Source organism: Strongylocentrotus purpuratus, unplaced genomic scaffold (assembly GCF_000002235.5).
Source record: "Strongylocentrotus purpuratus isolate Spur 01 unplaced genomic scaffold, Spur_5.0 spur5_scaffold_3, whole genome shotgun sequence".
NCBI lineage: Eukaryota > Metazoa > Echinodermata > Echinoidea > Camarodonta > Strongylocentrotidae > Strongylocentrotus > Strongylocentrotus purpuratus.
In genome coordinates, this window is record NW_022145609.1 from 25,957,406 (window position 1) to 25,973,987 (window position 16,582).

General features: G+C 36.8%; 1 protein-coding gene across 2 annotated transcripts in view; it reads left to right on the plus strand.

Moving 5' to 3' along the window:
• The first annotated feature begins 1,008 nt into the window (after positions 1-1,008).
• Positions 1,009-16,582, plus strand: part of LOC583924 (transgelin-3) — a 35,919-nt gene continuing 20,345 nt past the window's right edge. Inside the window, exon 1 of one of the 2 annotated variants that reach the window (XM_030996049.1) lies at positions 1,009-1,622. In XM_030996049.1, coding sequence (XP_030851909.1) covers positions 1,572-1,622 — 51 coding nt within the window. In that variant the 5' untranslated portion in view covers positions 1,009-1,571. Of the gene's footprint in view, positions 1,623-6,910; positions 7,131-16,582 lie in introns of those variants that run through there. The other variant, XM_030996048.1, reaches the window with a different exon arrangement.

The window sequence follows — 16,582 nt, forward strand, 5'->3', positions numbered from 1 at the left end:
AGCACATGCGACCGTGAATGGTAATTAAAGAGAATGAGTAAATACAGAACGACAGTGGGGTGAACAGGGGCAGTTAGAACCCCCACGGGTGAAGCCAGCGTTTACCATTCCCCTTTGAATCCAGACGAAATGATACTACTTTGAATGAATCTTCAGGACAACGTGGGGCTTCCCAGGTGCCTGCCCCTCCTCCTCCATTTATAAATTTCTGTGTGCGCCACTGTGCAATTTTTGGTAAGGAATAAGGATTCGCATTTCGTTTTGTTTTCTTTGTCAAACTTTGTCAAAGAAAGAAGCTAAATTCTCTCAACATTACTCCCTTGCAGGGGTTTGCAGTTTTTTCACATTAACGCTCCACCCAGCCCCCCCCCCCCCCCCCTCTCTCTCTCTCTCTCTCTCTCTCTCTCTCTCTCTCTTTGTTGCATGTAATGGTTATCCTGGGTCCGCTCTCGTAAGACAAGAGTTCTGAAGTTACAACCTTCATTTTAACTCCCTGATTATATACTTCATTAAGAATCATGCCGTGATGTCTGTGACCATTCATCCCTCTAGCAAGTAGCAACGGGAACCTGGCAAGCGTTTCCGCTTCCGCTCCAGACGCCTCTCTCTCTCTCTCATTCACAAGAAGGGGGGGGGGGGGGTGGAAAGGGGGGGGTATGGGCGGTGAATGTACTATCATGGATCACATAGATTTCAAATTAATCAAATCAGTAAAAATGGAATCATGCCTGATATAACTACGTTGATTATCGAAACTGTCCCTCCCATCCTTGATTAATTATCGAAAGGAATGGTTAAATTAATTAAGTTCATTTGTTTCTTTATCGATATGAATGTGATTTCTATATCTCATTCATAACATAGGCCTATGATAATAAGCATGCATGCATCAAGCTGCCCCGCCCCTACATGTCACAACTACCTGTTATCTGGTTATGCCACTTCGATATGCTTGTTTGTCACCTATACCTCGACGGAAACAAAATCTTACCGCCACATTCTTTGCACACTATTATCACCAACGTGTAAACAAGGAAGAAGACAAAAACAGTGATCTTGTTTCATGAAGGTCCATTGCTAACACAGAATAGCCAGCCAGCCATGCGATAGTAATTTTCTTTCTTTCCTAAATCGCATAAAACGACTCGTCACCCGGCTGTAGCCTAGAGCGCGAGATCGGATCGGAGAGGGTGTGACCATTTTTGTGTGGATGTTTCCCGCCATTATCCCGATCTAGGATACAACAGATATCATACGCATTACAGCACCTTACCTCGCGAATCGTATTTTCAAACCATTTACAATACGAGCCAGACCGTGAGACACAACATTCTCTCTTTTTACTGGATATATTACCAGTACAATTATTGAGCTATAGCTCAGTTTTGTCCACTCGCGAACAATAGGAACACACCTTCTTTTTTGTAATTGTCTGGTGAGACGACTCGACCTGAAGCAACTAGGTTCGGCCGACCTTTCATTGTAGTATATAAAATAGGGGAACATTTCGGAGTTGAATATCCTCTCTTCAATTTGACTCAGCTTCAGGAGTACCACAGAAATAAATCAACATGACGGGCCGAGCACCACCGAGCGGGATCAACAAGGACATTGAGGACAAGGTGATTATTATTGTCATTAATCAATTATGATTTAAAGATAAAGACCAGTTATGGTCATGCGACTGCATTGTGAAAGAAACGTTGTGGAATCGATCAGAAAAGGTTGATCATCTAGCATAGATGTACTGCAAGGTTCTGGAATCATCAAAATGATAAGAAATTTGGCCCAGTCTTTGTAAAGTTACAAGCACTGTATTATGTACACAGAAAGACGTGCGTTTATCTCTCACATACCAATAGATAAACTAATTTACCAAATATATCAATTAGTAGGCGGTTTCCCGGCAAAATTGTTAACATCATGTATTAGTCAAAACATATTCTTTCACATGATTGGTAATAAGAGCTTCCATTTCATTTTTTGAAATTGGGGCGTTTCCAAAACTGGTTTACCTTTAAACATGATCGCAAAGACTTTCAAGAAATCAACCCAAGGGCGATTTAAAAAACACCTTTTTGTATTGTCTAAAAAAGCGGATTCGAAATATTATGTCATTCTCATAGTCATGTTCGCACAATTCAAAAAGTGGACGCACAATTGGTATCGAAATTGAGTTTTTGCGACCGTGTTATTGTTATCCATTTTATACCAAAGGATAATTTGATGTATTTGCTTGTGCTAAATATAATTTTTTCAAATAAATAAAAATGTATCCTTTCTCACCTTGTATGTTTATCTGTATTGCGATTTATTCTCAAGATTATTATCATCATAAATTATATCTGACGTAAATAACCAGATAACCCTACTATATCAAGTGGGCCAAGGATATACAAAATGATATTTCATGGTTCTACTTCAATGTACCAGCATAATATTCAAGGCATTATTAACATAATGCATGTATACAGAGGCATGAACTACCATCCAATTTTTTTAGTTCTTCTCATGTGGTTTTACGTATCTTTTGAAATAAGCACGCACATTCGTGTATTAGTATTATGAGAATTAACAAAATATATATACAAAATGTTGCGAATAATAGTGTGCCGAATTTGATTATGGTGTTGTTGGCATCAGTACAGTGTAAGCCGGTGAGCTTTCATTATTTTATGAGTTTGAGTAGGTTATTTGGCCTGTGAAGAGATCTTTTTCTTCTTTTTGTCAATCTAAACTCTCAAGGTATTTTAATAAAAAGGAATTTTCAAAAGTATTTCCCTTTTCCCTTTTCATTTTACTAGCTGAGTATATTATAGTATCGATACAATTTACACTTTCACTATTTATATGTTTTCATGTTATAAGGTCCCGGTATGCATAACGCATTACGTATCGGGGCGTTAAGCCTGAAATATGTTGAATATTTTAGTTTTGTTTATTGTAAAGACTGATGCCCCAACGCGACATGTTTTTCTCAAAAGCAGGAGAGCGAAACAGAGGTCATTATAAGTATGCAAGAATGTAGCGAAAACAATGTTCTCACCTTCGCAAGTACTATACAGTCACACCGCCAGCCCGACCCCCAAAATGACCATAAACCGACAAATCGGTGCCATTCGGGGGAGGGGGGGGGGGTGTCGGCAGGTGTCGGTTGGCTGGCACTTTTAAGTCTGTCTGTTATCGGGTTTTGTCGTCCTATTGTCGGTTTCCATAATATCTTTTAAATATATTTGAAATATATTATCTTTCAAATATATTAAAAAGATCCTTCCCCGCCCTTTTGTAGCAGACCGATCGGGGTCTATAGTCGGGGATTGGTATAATGGTCCCAGAAGAAGAATAATGAGGATAACAAAAAGGGTAATAAAATTATGATGCAGGCAATTTGGGAAAGGGATACCCTTTTTATCGATTAATCATGACCAATGCAAGCAATAAAATCAGACTAATAGATAGCGAAACATATAGTTGTAAGAAAATTAGACAACGTATAACAATTTTAGGTATGATTTTTATTTTAAAAGACATTGTAATCAAGGGAAAATTTGAGAATCACCTTTGTTATAATGAGTTTATGTCATTCTATCACCATTATCCATTGCTTTCTATACATTTTGGTACAATCAAGTTCCTTTTTTTATCCTCAACTAAATTAATTCCCTCAATAATACAAAATAAAAAAATAATAAAAACGTTACTTATAAAGCGCTTACCACCGAAGTCTCTAAGCGCTAGACTGAAATACAATTACATCTTATACAAAACTAAAAATGCAAATAAACGATGGTTGCCAAGGTGCTATTGATGTATGTTATGTTGCTTTATATTCATAAATATGTTGCTTCATATAATGTTGCTTTCAGGTACCTTCGAAAAGGTTCATGAATTTAACAAGCTGAGGCTATTTCAAATATGATAATCATTAATTTCATCTCTTGCCGGATATAATATATTGAAGTTGTCATTAAGTCGATTTTCTTAAATGTTTGCGATCGTGCTAAAAAAATTGCAGCAGAAGCAGAAAAGGCTACACTTTAGTCAATGTTCTGATTAAGATCAACACAAAACCTTTATATTTCACTTTTCTACTGAGATTAAACGATACTGAAAAACAACGGGTATCACATTATAAAACGCCATCATCAGTTCTGAACGGTCGATTAAACTCATTTCACGCATTAATTGCCGCATGTCATGCTTTATACACACTGAATTAAACCCTGACGATTTAACGGGAAGCTTTATAACACGTTCTTCGAAGTCTAGTCCCTATGGAGATGACAATCCTTACACCTTGGGGGGGGGGGGAATTTCACAAAGCATTTCTTCAATGACAAATAACAAAAATCTGTGACAAATCTGGTGATGGCCAATCAGAAGCAAGGATTTCAGTAGCTTATTTAAACAAAAAATGTCATTTGTCACTGATGACAAATTTTGTGAAACGCCCCCCTGCACACCGGGATGAAGTTTCATCATGATGTGAAAGAGAAATAATGCGAAATACTATGTTTTGATTCGAGAAGGAGACATAAATTTGAATAGTCCCTCCCTCATTATTTTGTTTGCGTTCGTATTCATGAATATTGTAAATAGGTATGCTGATGTGAAATCCTTTGAACATTAGCCCCCTTCCCCTCCACCCCCCCCCCCCCAACACCGAAATGCTTATGATGGAGGGGCGCTCGTGAATGCAGCTTTTACCAAGGAGTTCGGGAAGCAAAATTAGTCAAATTTGCCCATGTCTCTCTCTCTCTCTCTCTCTCTCTCTCTCTCTCTCTCTCTCTCCCATGTCTTTTTCATTCAAATGGGGGGATGCGTGGGAGGATGCCACTAGATGTAAGTCTATTACCATTTATTTTTATTTCAGGCGATAGTGATTAAGAAAACGATTATCTCTTTTGCTCCAGTCCGTAAACGGTATGGAGAAAAAGGAAATAACTAGATTAGAACTAATATGTCAGAAATATTATTAGGCATTGGTGTTTGTGATATTTTGTTTATGATAAAAGATTATTATCGGCATTTTCATTTCCGGAACCGGAAGGTAAATAGCATGCTACCACTTTAAGATGAAAACGAAGATCACTTGAGTCCTTTGTTCACGGAATTCCAAATGTCTTTGTTAGTAAGACGGTGGTCGCACATCTGGGGCCCGTTTCATTTTATCTGAAGAATATCTGACGTCATAAAGACATAGTGAATAATAAAGCTGCGCACATACCGCATCGATGACGCATCATTGGTCACTGTGTACCCAGACACTACTCAGACGAAAGAGACGATAGAACATTTACCCCCCCCCCCCCTAATTTGTCAACTTTCTTCTTTGCTTTCAAATACATGCACGCGACTGTCTGGCGAGGTTGATTATAGGGGGATATCTACCCTGAAATTGGGTTCATTAAAAATCCAGTTTATCTGAAAAGTTGTGAATGAACTTTTGGTAGATGGGGAGTGAAAAAAACATTTATACAAGGGCAAGTTGTTGGTAAAACAAACATCATTATTGTTCAGTAAAATTTTAAGCTGTTTTCACCGATCATCGGAACGCTCAGAGGGGGAGGGGTGGAAGGGAAGAAGAGGAGAAATTCAAAAAAAATATGATAAAAGAAAGGGAGAAAGTCGGGATCTTGAAGAAAAGATCGAAATATTTTAAGAGAGAGAGAGGAGAGAGAGGGAGAGAGAGAGAGAGAGAGAGAGAGAGAGAGGGGAGAGAGAGAGAGAGAGAGAGAGAGAGAGGGAGAGAGAGAGAGAGAGAGAGAGAGAGAGAGAGAGAGAGAGAGAGAGAGGAGGGGGGGGGGTCGAAAAAAAAAATGATACGGAAGCATTTCCCGATTTGATGACGTCACTTTGGTTTACCAGGCCCAAACAGCAGCGAGCTGGACAGACGTTATCTACATTTCTAATCTCTATATCATCTTCAGCTCAGCAAGTGGTGTACTATAGTCTAGGCCTATTTTCTTTGCTGATTAAAACAAAACTTATAGGCCTACCGATAAAAAGTGCCACTCTGTTTGAAATAAGCCTGAGTTTATTTTGAAAGACATTGTGTCAAACTGTCATCAATGTAGAATTCCATCATTTTCAAAGGCATAGTACTTTATTCATTCATTTGTTTATTTATTTATTTATTCATTTTCCTTTCATTTCCAGGAACATAACATTAAAGGAGTATAACAGTCACAACGAATACAAGAAAGTTAAGTAAAATGATAAATAGGATAACATTATAAAAGAAACCATCAACCTATGCCTGTGGATTACCAAAAGAAATTGAGTTTAGGTAGAAGGCTCTCCTCACTAGCTGATGTCATAATACATAAATATACATATTAGAGATACATAGATAATAGATATAGGTAATTACATAAGATATATATTATTCAATATTCAATACCAAGAAGAAGCGAATGACAAATCATAAGATCATCATTATAAAACAATTTTATGTTGTGCAGGTCGTAAAAGCGTACAGTTTTAAAAGAAGGAAGAAGACCAAAAAAAATAACTTAAATTTGGCAAAGAAAAGCATGAAATAAAATTACCTCACTTAAAACTATATTTTCGTTATAATTAGTTTTGTTGACTATTGATCAGTCGGATTGTCAATACATTTTTTATCATTTCCAGGAAGATAGTTTTACCCATCATTAATTTTCTTTCCGCTATTCTGAAAATTAACGGGACTTATCAAGTTGCATGAGCTCTATACACAAACGAAACGAAAGAATGTTTTTGTATTTTTATGGTTTAATATTAAATCATGGACCTACAAAATAATGAATGCCCACGTTTCAGACTGGGCATGATGAATTTCTAAGAAATAAGAAATGCTTATAAATACCAGCTCGTGGGCGTGGACACCACACGCCATCACCCAGCATACACAAATTCACCAGCCATTCACACACAATTCTCGTGTACTCACGATAGAACAGCTGCTTGTATACACAACTCTCAGCATCAGTTCAAAATTACGATCTCGCAAAGGAGTACATGTATCTCAAAGTTTAGAAGGCCTTTCTGAAACTACGTGTTGATTAATAATTGTGATTATACCTGCCAACATGCCTGGCAACAATAGAGCACCACCGAGTGGAATTAACTTGGACATCCAAAGGAAGGTAATTATATCGGATCAATAACTTTCTTTTCGTTTTGATGTATCATCTCCTCGGAGTTGTGAAGAATCTTTCTTTATCCCTGTAGTCTTGGCCCGTATCTCCCCGTAGGTGCAGGTGGGACGTTCGTGAATGTCTGGCTGGCGCTGGTACTGGTAAGAGCGACAGTAAGGAGCAATCGGATCTTTACGAGTCTAGAAATTTTTCCAGACATCGGCGAAACTTTCCCTGTTAAGTGTTTTGCTGATTTGTCCATCTCGTACTTAGCAAGAGATGGACTCTCATTCTATTCAGCACAAACCATGTAGGGATCTTTCTTCTTCCTTATCAAAAATACAAACATCTTATTGATCGATGATCCTGAGGCTGAAGATGAAACAAAGTCAGCTTTGAAAATGATAATCATTTTGAAGTGCTTTGACTGAGTCAATTTTTTTAAGAATGCCATGATGATCTTTGTGGAATTTACTCTACATGCATGTCCAAAATTAGTATGAGTTGCTGACCAAAAATTAAGGAGATTTTTAAAAAAATTGCTGGAGGAATGTGATTTTCATTCTATGATTTCTCATATTCTTCACAAATCTATTTATTTCAAGTATTACCAAACGGACAGCAACATTTTAGACTAAAAATTGGTGCCACTAGACATTTTATTTGTCAAAGAATCCCGGAGGTGTCGTAATCTCACAATTTGATGTCGGATTGAAATTATGGTCAAGTTACATGTACATGTACATGTTGGCCCTGTGTGCAGATACAGAGCTAAAACAAATTTACCAACATTTAACAGCCTTCTTTTAAATATAATTCTTATTCTTCCACTAAAAGATACATCTTTTTTCATTTATATTTCAATAGAGATGACAGTGACTGTGTGAAATGATAACACAAAAATTGTCCATCAATGAAATGCAAACCTTTCGAGCCAGAGGTAGTGATGAAAAGAGAATATTTTTGTTCAATTATCTAAACAAACACATGACATAAAGCAAACTTTGCATTGGTAAGGAAACGGTGAGGTCATATTTGTGTTAGGGTGTGATGTATGTGGAGGGTGAGAGGGAAAGAGAGAGAGAGAGAGAAGGAGAAGGAGAGGGAGGGAGAGAGAGAGAAGGGTAGGGAGGGAGAGACAGAGAGAGAAGGGGTGGGAGGGAGAGAAAGAGAGAGAGAAGGGGTGGGAGGGAGATAAAGAGAGAGAGAAGGGGAGTGAGGGAGAGACAGAGAGAGAGGGTGAGAGGGAGAGATATGAGATCGAGAGGAGGGGAGGGAGGGAGAGACTGAGAGAGAAGGGGAGGGAGGGGAGGGAGGGAGAGGCAGAGACAGATAGAAGGGGAGGGAGGGAGAGAGAGAGAGAGGGTGAGAGGGAGAGATATAAGATCGAGAGGAGGGCAATTATTTAAATAGAGAGATATGGGTGGGAAATAGAAGGAGAGAAAGCAATACAGATAGTGAGATAGAATGTGTGACAGGCATAATAGAAAAGGGATTGGGAGGGAGAGAGGGAAGAATGGGACAGTGGGAAAATAACAAAAGGCAGGGACAGAGAGAGAAAAGAAAAGGGAGAAGGGAAATTTTCAAGAGGAGAGATATATGGGGAAGGGGTGTGTAGAGAGAGAGAGAGAGAGTTGAGAGTAATGGTCAATAGAAATGTTGAAGGAACAAGTAGGTGTCCCAAAAAATTGATTACCCAAAGTCCTGAATCACTTATAATTGTGTCAGAGGAAACTGAAATGTTTGCAGTACCAGATAAACCAAGCTATGCATTGTGTACTTGTTATCTCGATCAAATCAGGGACCTGCATGAAATAGGTAGACACACACCACTAATCAAACTTGTCATGTACAGTATAGATATTTAAAATGAAGAATTATTATCTGGGTCAACCTCATTAGAAATAATGTAATCAATCATTATGTGATGTACTTATACATTTTGCATTGCTCTGTAAGTTGATAATGTCAATGTTGAATGTCTTGCAAATATTGTACTCTTAAAGGCCCACTGCACTACTTGTAGCTACTTGCGCCCTCTATATAACAAACGATGACTAATCGGTGACCATTGGTCCCCCATGATCCTCTTTTTCTTATGTTAACTGAGAGCTGAGTTGATGAGATAACCACCTGTCCAGTGACCTTGCAGGGCAGTCTAATCCCTCCTATTAACTACGGCAGATAAGTTTTAAAAGAAACGGTTCACAGCCGTATTAAAACCCACAGGCCTTTATACCATTAATGGATTACATAGGAAAAGTAACTGGCCATAATTCTTTTTTAATTTGCTACATAGAAGTACTCTTTGCATGCTTATTAAATAAATGATTTCCTGTATAAGTATACAAAATGGCTTTTTGATTGGACAAATTTAGTTTCGCTCTCACTCTCAGCAGTTGAATAAGAAATTAACGATAATTTCTTTTAGACTGCACAATATGTACAATTAAACAGAATTGTGATCATAAATGACTGGTTTCACAAATTGTGTTTGTGGCCTGTTTTGAAATGTACAGGCAGTTGGCTTTTATGAAATTATAATTATGCATAGTTGCATACTTGGCAATGATAAATGATAACTTGAAAAGGAGGAGGGAATAGGTGATTGTGTGTATTGTTTCTTAAACCATTTGGAGGATGGGCTCTAAGAAATACCATGTGTTTATCTATAAACTAATTTTGCATTTCAAACCAAAATTCTTACCATATCAGGGAATAATTTTCCTCAAATATTTTGATTAGCAATTTCAGCTGATGGATAAATATTTCAAATGAAATTCTGTACATTTCTATGGAAGAAAACTGCTACACAAACAATATTTTGTATAGCAGTCATGCAAAAATGCATAGCAAATTGCGATGCGATACCAGGAAAATTATTCCCTGCCATATTCTTTCCTCACTTTTCCTCCAAGAATGAGCTCACAGCTGTTGAGCATTCTTGCCAGTGACCTTTCGGCCTTTTAAGACTTTAATGACCTAGAGGTCAGGGGTCGGAATTGATGATATTCCTAAGATGAAATGAATAATGTATGGTTGGAGTAGTCTAGATTTCTTCCAACCTTGATAAACTTTCTAGAGCAATTCATGTCCTGTAATACTAAACCCAGGATTACGATGTGTAACCTTGTTGGAGAGTAATGTCATCATTGTTTATCAAGTTCAGAGATTTGCAAGAATACATTTAATACATTTGATTTCAGTTGAGAATATTAAAAACATGAAATTTAAAAAATAATGTAAACAATATAAATTTAGTCTGAACACTGAACTCCAACCAAAGCCTTTATTATAAATATCTGACTGAACAAAAAAGTAATTGGTGCAAGACTACATGTACAATTATACATTGTACTGCATGATGATTTCAATTTGTGTAACCTGTGAAATTAAATTATCATATGTTTTTATATTTTTATTGTTTTTGTTTGTTTGTTTGTTTGCTTTTTGTTTAAAGGAGTCCTAGATGCCTTAGCTCCATTTGGAATTTGTTCACTGTGGAAATGCATGTGGTCTTTAATCTCTATAATATAGTTCCTGTAATTATCATAAAGAAAGGAATAGACTTTTTTCTTCTCTAGTTTGCCAAATCTGTTTCTGTTTACATGTGCATATATAGCACTGCTACAAAATGTGTCTAATGCACCACTTCTTTGTGCTAAATGTCATCCTCTTGAAAGTAGGGATCTTTCCAAATTAGATTCTATTGCTTTTACATGTTTTCAACGTGGCTATACGGTAATCTTAAATTCCCCCTCAACCTCAAACCGTGGACATCAAATTTTCCTGATTGATTTTCCATGAGTTGCATGTTATGAAGCCAACCCATAATGTAAGAAACATCTTCGTCATGTCACAATTTCAGAGGTTGTTTCCCTCATTAAATACTGTCTTACAGCTATAATGCTGTACAAATCATGTGATACATGAAGTAACATGCTAACTATAATGTATATCTACATGTACATGTATGGTATTTCCTTGTAAACATATGCCGTAGTACAGCATAGTATGACATTAAATACATTTTTTACTTCCATAGTTCCATCAAATTCTGGGGTTTTCATATTTTGGCAAGCACTGAATCCAATGACCGGGGTAATAGTATATTTGTAAAGCGCTTTAATAGAGACATTTGTATTAAGCGCCATATAAAAATTAAATATTATTATTATTATTATTATTACAGTACAGACTGCAGGTATGCATTACCAGGGCCAAGTATTTGCTGACAACAAGTCTATCGTACTCTTTTCTATTTATTTCATAATTTTTTTTTACTGAAAATGATTATTAATATCATGATATAAAGATGAAGCAGTGCCCCCTTTAAGCCTCAAAATGTAATATACGGTGCTAAAAGATGAGGGGAAAGGCCACTCTAGATATATGCCTTAATCACCTTCACTGATGGATGGGCATGGGCTTGCAAGGCAATAAGAGTCATACCCAAGTCACACAGACACCAGACCGAACAAACAGTTACATTACCCTAAATGGCAAAAAGTCAAGTTGGTTAGGCAGTGTGACTGAGATCTTGATATTAACATTGCAGATATCCAAGTTAGAATCAGTGTACAGAACACACATGACAGAGCCACCTGTTATGGAGACATTGAAGTATGTTGTTTTTCTCCTGTTCAGCTCATTAAAAGGAAAACATGATGTTTGAAATATATATTCTGTTTGGACCATAAGGGTATTAATTATAGTTAACACAGTTAATGACTTTAATGACTTTCAATTAAGTCCATTTAGTTTTTACTCTGGTATCCATACAATATGTAAAGTAGCCTTCAAAACTACATTATTTATTCCCCCCCCCCCCCCCCCCCCCCGATTCTTAATTCTGTTTATATTACATGTATGTACACTGTATAAATTACATAGAAAAAAGCCCAATGACACTTCTCTCATAGTACTCAATTTTCACAAATTGTTGGATTTCATGTTGGCCCTATGACTGTACATGGTTTAATTGAAGGGATTTGTAGTATATTAAAGTGAGGACACGAATGGCAAGAACTGGCAAATGATCATCTTTGTGTATATTTGACTTATATTGTTAAGGTGTTTTTCTTGTTACAAGCTTGTGAATAGGAGTAAGAAACCACAAAGTCTCTTTAAGAAAAGCTCAGGAAGTCTGGTGTTGTGTTTGGATCTATTCAAGCTAAATACCTTCTCTGCATCCTTGTATTTGTCTTGCAAATGGAGCCCCGCCAAGCCATGTTCACACAAAACTTAGCAAGGTTGTGAAAACCTCTTAAGTTTTAACCAACAGTACAGTACACTGACAGCTTCATAAAGAGGGTTCACACGTGACCGAAACAATGAGTATTCAAAGAGTTATTAATGGACAAGCCGGCAAAGAAGGCATTTAACTGTAATCCGATGCAACCTCCAAGTTAATTGCATCCTGGTTTCACAGAATTCAAGTGAAGACCCCCTGCTTGTCAGAGCTATCTTGTTAGCCATAAGATTGCTTGAATTTGAAGTTTATAACTTTGAGTAAACTTAAAGTTTCAGTATATTTTCTCTCCACATGGTCCATAACCTTAGGATAACCTCAACATTTAAAACCATGACCTAAACTTTAAGTTTATGGTTTGCCATGTGAACCCAACTCCTGTCTAGATAATACAATGTACATACCAAAAGGTTTATTCGAGCTGATAGAAGGAGCTTCAATATGTCCTTAAAACTTGATACCAGTTACAGTTCCATTTACAACTTTTTGTATGTATTGTTTGCAACTTTGCAGTGTATCAGCCTTCAAGAAAGTGGATTGCAAATTGTAGGATTAATCCTCTTGTGCTCATGGTTCAATAATTTGCAGTTTTGCACTGGACTACTTTAGACCAGGATCCTGTTTAGACTACTTGAAATGGATGATCAATTCTCGATGTACCGGTATGCAGATCGATTGTTAAAATCGTGGGCTATTTATAATGAATTTGTACTTTATCTCCGGCTCTCCGCTCCGTTCAGTAAACATGATTCCTCATTATTGATGCTTTAACTACTTTAACTACCGGTAATGATATATTTGTACATCATTAGTTTATTACGTTGCTATGGTCTTGCCATTTACAATACTAATTCACATAAGGATGATAAGTGTGGTGTTATCTTTACATTTAGGGCTTTCATACTGTATTACATTGAATAAGAAAAGAAGAATGTAAAGATTATGGATGCTCATCAAAGTACAGATGAATAGAACATAAAGGAAGGGGAAATGATTGTGATTGAGTCTACAAAGTTAATTCTAGTGTATAACTTCTTGCAAAACTCCACTTGTCAAAAGTAGCGTCGTAAATCATACCCAAACTATGCAATTACAGTGTAGACCATCTTTAATGAGCATGTATTTCATTTTTATGGTTTCACTTTCACGCTCAACAACAACACAATATAAGGTCTAGTTAATACTGTTGAGAATGAACTGAAAGTAAATTGGAGTTTACATGGTGAATTTAATAATACTGAACGATGAGGAATGTTGCATTTTCACACAAAATTTGTATTAAGAATTCCTATTGATTTATATTGGTATGTAATACAACCAACTTTTGTGTGTACATAGAACAACAAAAGGATAGAAACAGAGACTAATTTAACTAGAAAAAGCCGGAAAAGCCTTTAAGAAACTATAGGATGAAAGCTCGTAAAAAAACACATACATGATGTACATGTAAGCGAATTGGCCTACTAAGATATTAACTACATACATGAGCCTTGGCCCTTCAGGGTTTTTCAATCTCTTATACACCAGATTTAAAAAGAAGGGATTTTCATAAGCAAGTTAAACTATTTGTAGTAATGTTCATGTACTGTACAGTGTACATTGTATATCTTAGAAAATTTACTTGTAATTTTGGAAAACCAAGTTTCCTAGTCTGTTCTAAGTATGGGATGAGTATAAAAACCTTTGCAAATTTTGGAAAACAAAATAGTACATATCGTCCTTGTTTTCACGAAGTGACGTTAGTGAGGAAAATCGTAATGCAAAGTGAATGCAATTTTTTTTCACTACCGTCACTTTGTGAAAACAGGGACGATATAGTACATACATGTACATTAGGCCAGTGTTTTTCATTCATATGCCAATTTTGTTCCACTCTATAAAATAGATATTGAAATGATCGACCTCTGTCTGGAAGCAGTGATTTATGTCCAAACCAATTTATTCAGCAAGAGACCTGCAGAGCATGAGACCATAACCTGAAAAGCCAGCCTGAGCAAATTTGCTCAAAGTCAAATGAAATTCCAAGTTTTCTTCTTTTTTTATGTACCTAGCCTTGACCAATAGCCATAGGTATGGATGGCACAAACATGACCTTTGCCCTCTAGATATAAGAGATGTTTGTTCACTTTCTAGCTCAAACTCATATTTCTCATCACAACCATTTTTGAGTGACAATTTTTGATATCATCTGCTGAGAGCAAAAAAAATGCATATATATGTAGGCTCATACAAACTCAAACAAACTCAAACAAACTCAAACTTGTTAACAAATAATGCTAACAACAATTGTATTCACACCCTTACCAAGTTTTGTAATTTTGTAAGTACAGTTTATGAAAAGTTGATTGTCCCAATTTGTGTTTTCTTGAGAGTGTGACATGAAAGCTTGCTTATTAATCAGGCAAAGCCCTAATTCAACCAGTCCACTTTTCATTCTTGAGTAATGAAAAATAAACCATAAAATATCAAATTTACAAGGGGTACTATGAATAATTCAATTGTTAGCTGTATGTACTTTTGTATGGAGTTATCACCCCTAATTTTCTGAACAGACAGTATAGGCCTACAATACATGTGGTGTGAAGTGAAAGTGTTTTGGTAATTTTCTTGGTAGTTTTTATGTTGTTGTTGTTGTTGTGTTTTAGCTTATTGGCGATTAGTCAGTAATTTCACTATTGTCGCCAAAATACTTTACGTCATGTGTTATATCTCTCATTTTGGTATTATGACAATTATATGGTGGCATGGAAACATAAAAATGTTTATTATTTTGCAACTTACAGGTTGTTTACTTGAAACTTCATGAATACTTGTTAATATAGGAAAGAAATATAATCAATACTAGAAATGCAATCGTGTCACAACGATGTGCGTGCAATGACGCCATGTTTCTACGTGTCAAACGAAGGAGCTACTCTCGGACTATCCAGAGCAATATGAAAGAAGTCTGTAGCTTCTGTGATAGTGGAGATAGTTAGGGCGAAAGAAAGGTCACCAAAACGGCCCGAAACGGAAAAATTGGTGCCTGGACGGTCACGCATGAGGGTTTCCGGAGAACGAAGAATTTAGTGACCTTGAAGGAATGCTAGAGACTACGCCTACAAATTTTGAAGGGAATTGGAGTAGAGGAAGGGATCTAGAAAGGGCTCGCAAGCACTGCGTGCAAAACCAATATGACTTGGTGCATGATGAACATGTTACGACGCGTGCTTTGGCACGAACGGCCGCCCATACTAACACAACCGAATAACAGTCTTAACAAATGACGTCATGGAAACTCGGCGGAATTCGTACTTGTTCAAATGTGATTTACTCACAATTTTGTGCGTGAACATATACCATACTTGGTATCATTCGAAAGGGCACTTCAGTGCGGTCAGTTTGACACCATTGTCATCTGCGCAAAACGTACTGCACGCATCAAACGCGCTAATACGTAAAGCATAGTAAATTCATCATTTTTGGCGATAACTTGGCGAATAGGGCATTACAATTTACCAAACTTAGCAGACAGTTGTCACGTATATGGATACATGTGTTTGCCAAGTTTCATTGATGTAGGTATAAAGATCGCCGGTTTAGAGCAAGCTGAAGTTATTTCTCAATTTTCTTGAAAATGGCGAATTTGGAGGGCAATTTTCTCATATTTGGTCAGTTATAGGGTATATAATTTTGTATATGGCTGGAAAGGGCATATCTTCAAGTATCTAAATCCAAAAAAGGGTACGGGTTTGCCAAGCCATTATGGAGATACGGCCACAGAGAGAAAGCCAATTCCCAAAACTTTAGAGGGCGCTATTTATGTTTTGCATAGTCATTGGAGCATGAAATTTGGCATGGCTATGGGCAATTATGAGATAAGGATAATGTGAGATTTAAACACAAAACGGAATTTATATGAGAAAGTTATGGCAGTTTTAGATTTTTAGGGGTCCATTTTTTAAGAATTTGAGAGATTTTTGACGCAGTCAGTTTCAGATTTGAATTTTGAGTACGAAGATGGCATTTTGAAGGTCAGGTTATACGTCGCAGATGAAAGAACATCTCTTAGACTATCTAGAGAAATTTGTTAGAAATGTGTAGGATCTAGGATAGTGGAGATAGGAAGGAAGAAAGAAAGGCCTTAAAATGGACCAGAAACGGACAAAATGGCGCCTGGACGGTTATGCATGAGTGATTTCGAAAATCGAAGAATGTAGTGACCTTGATG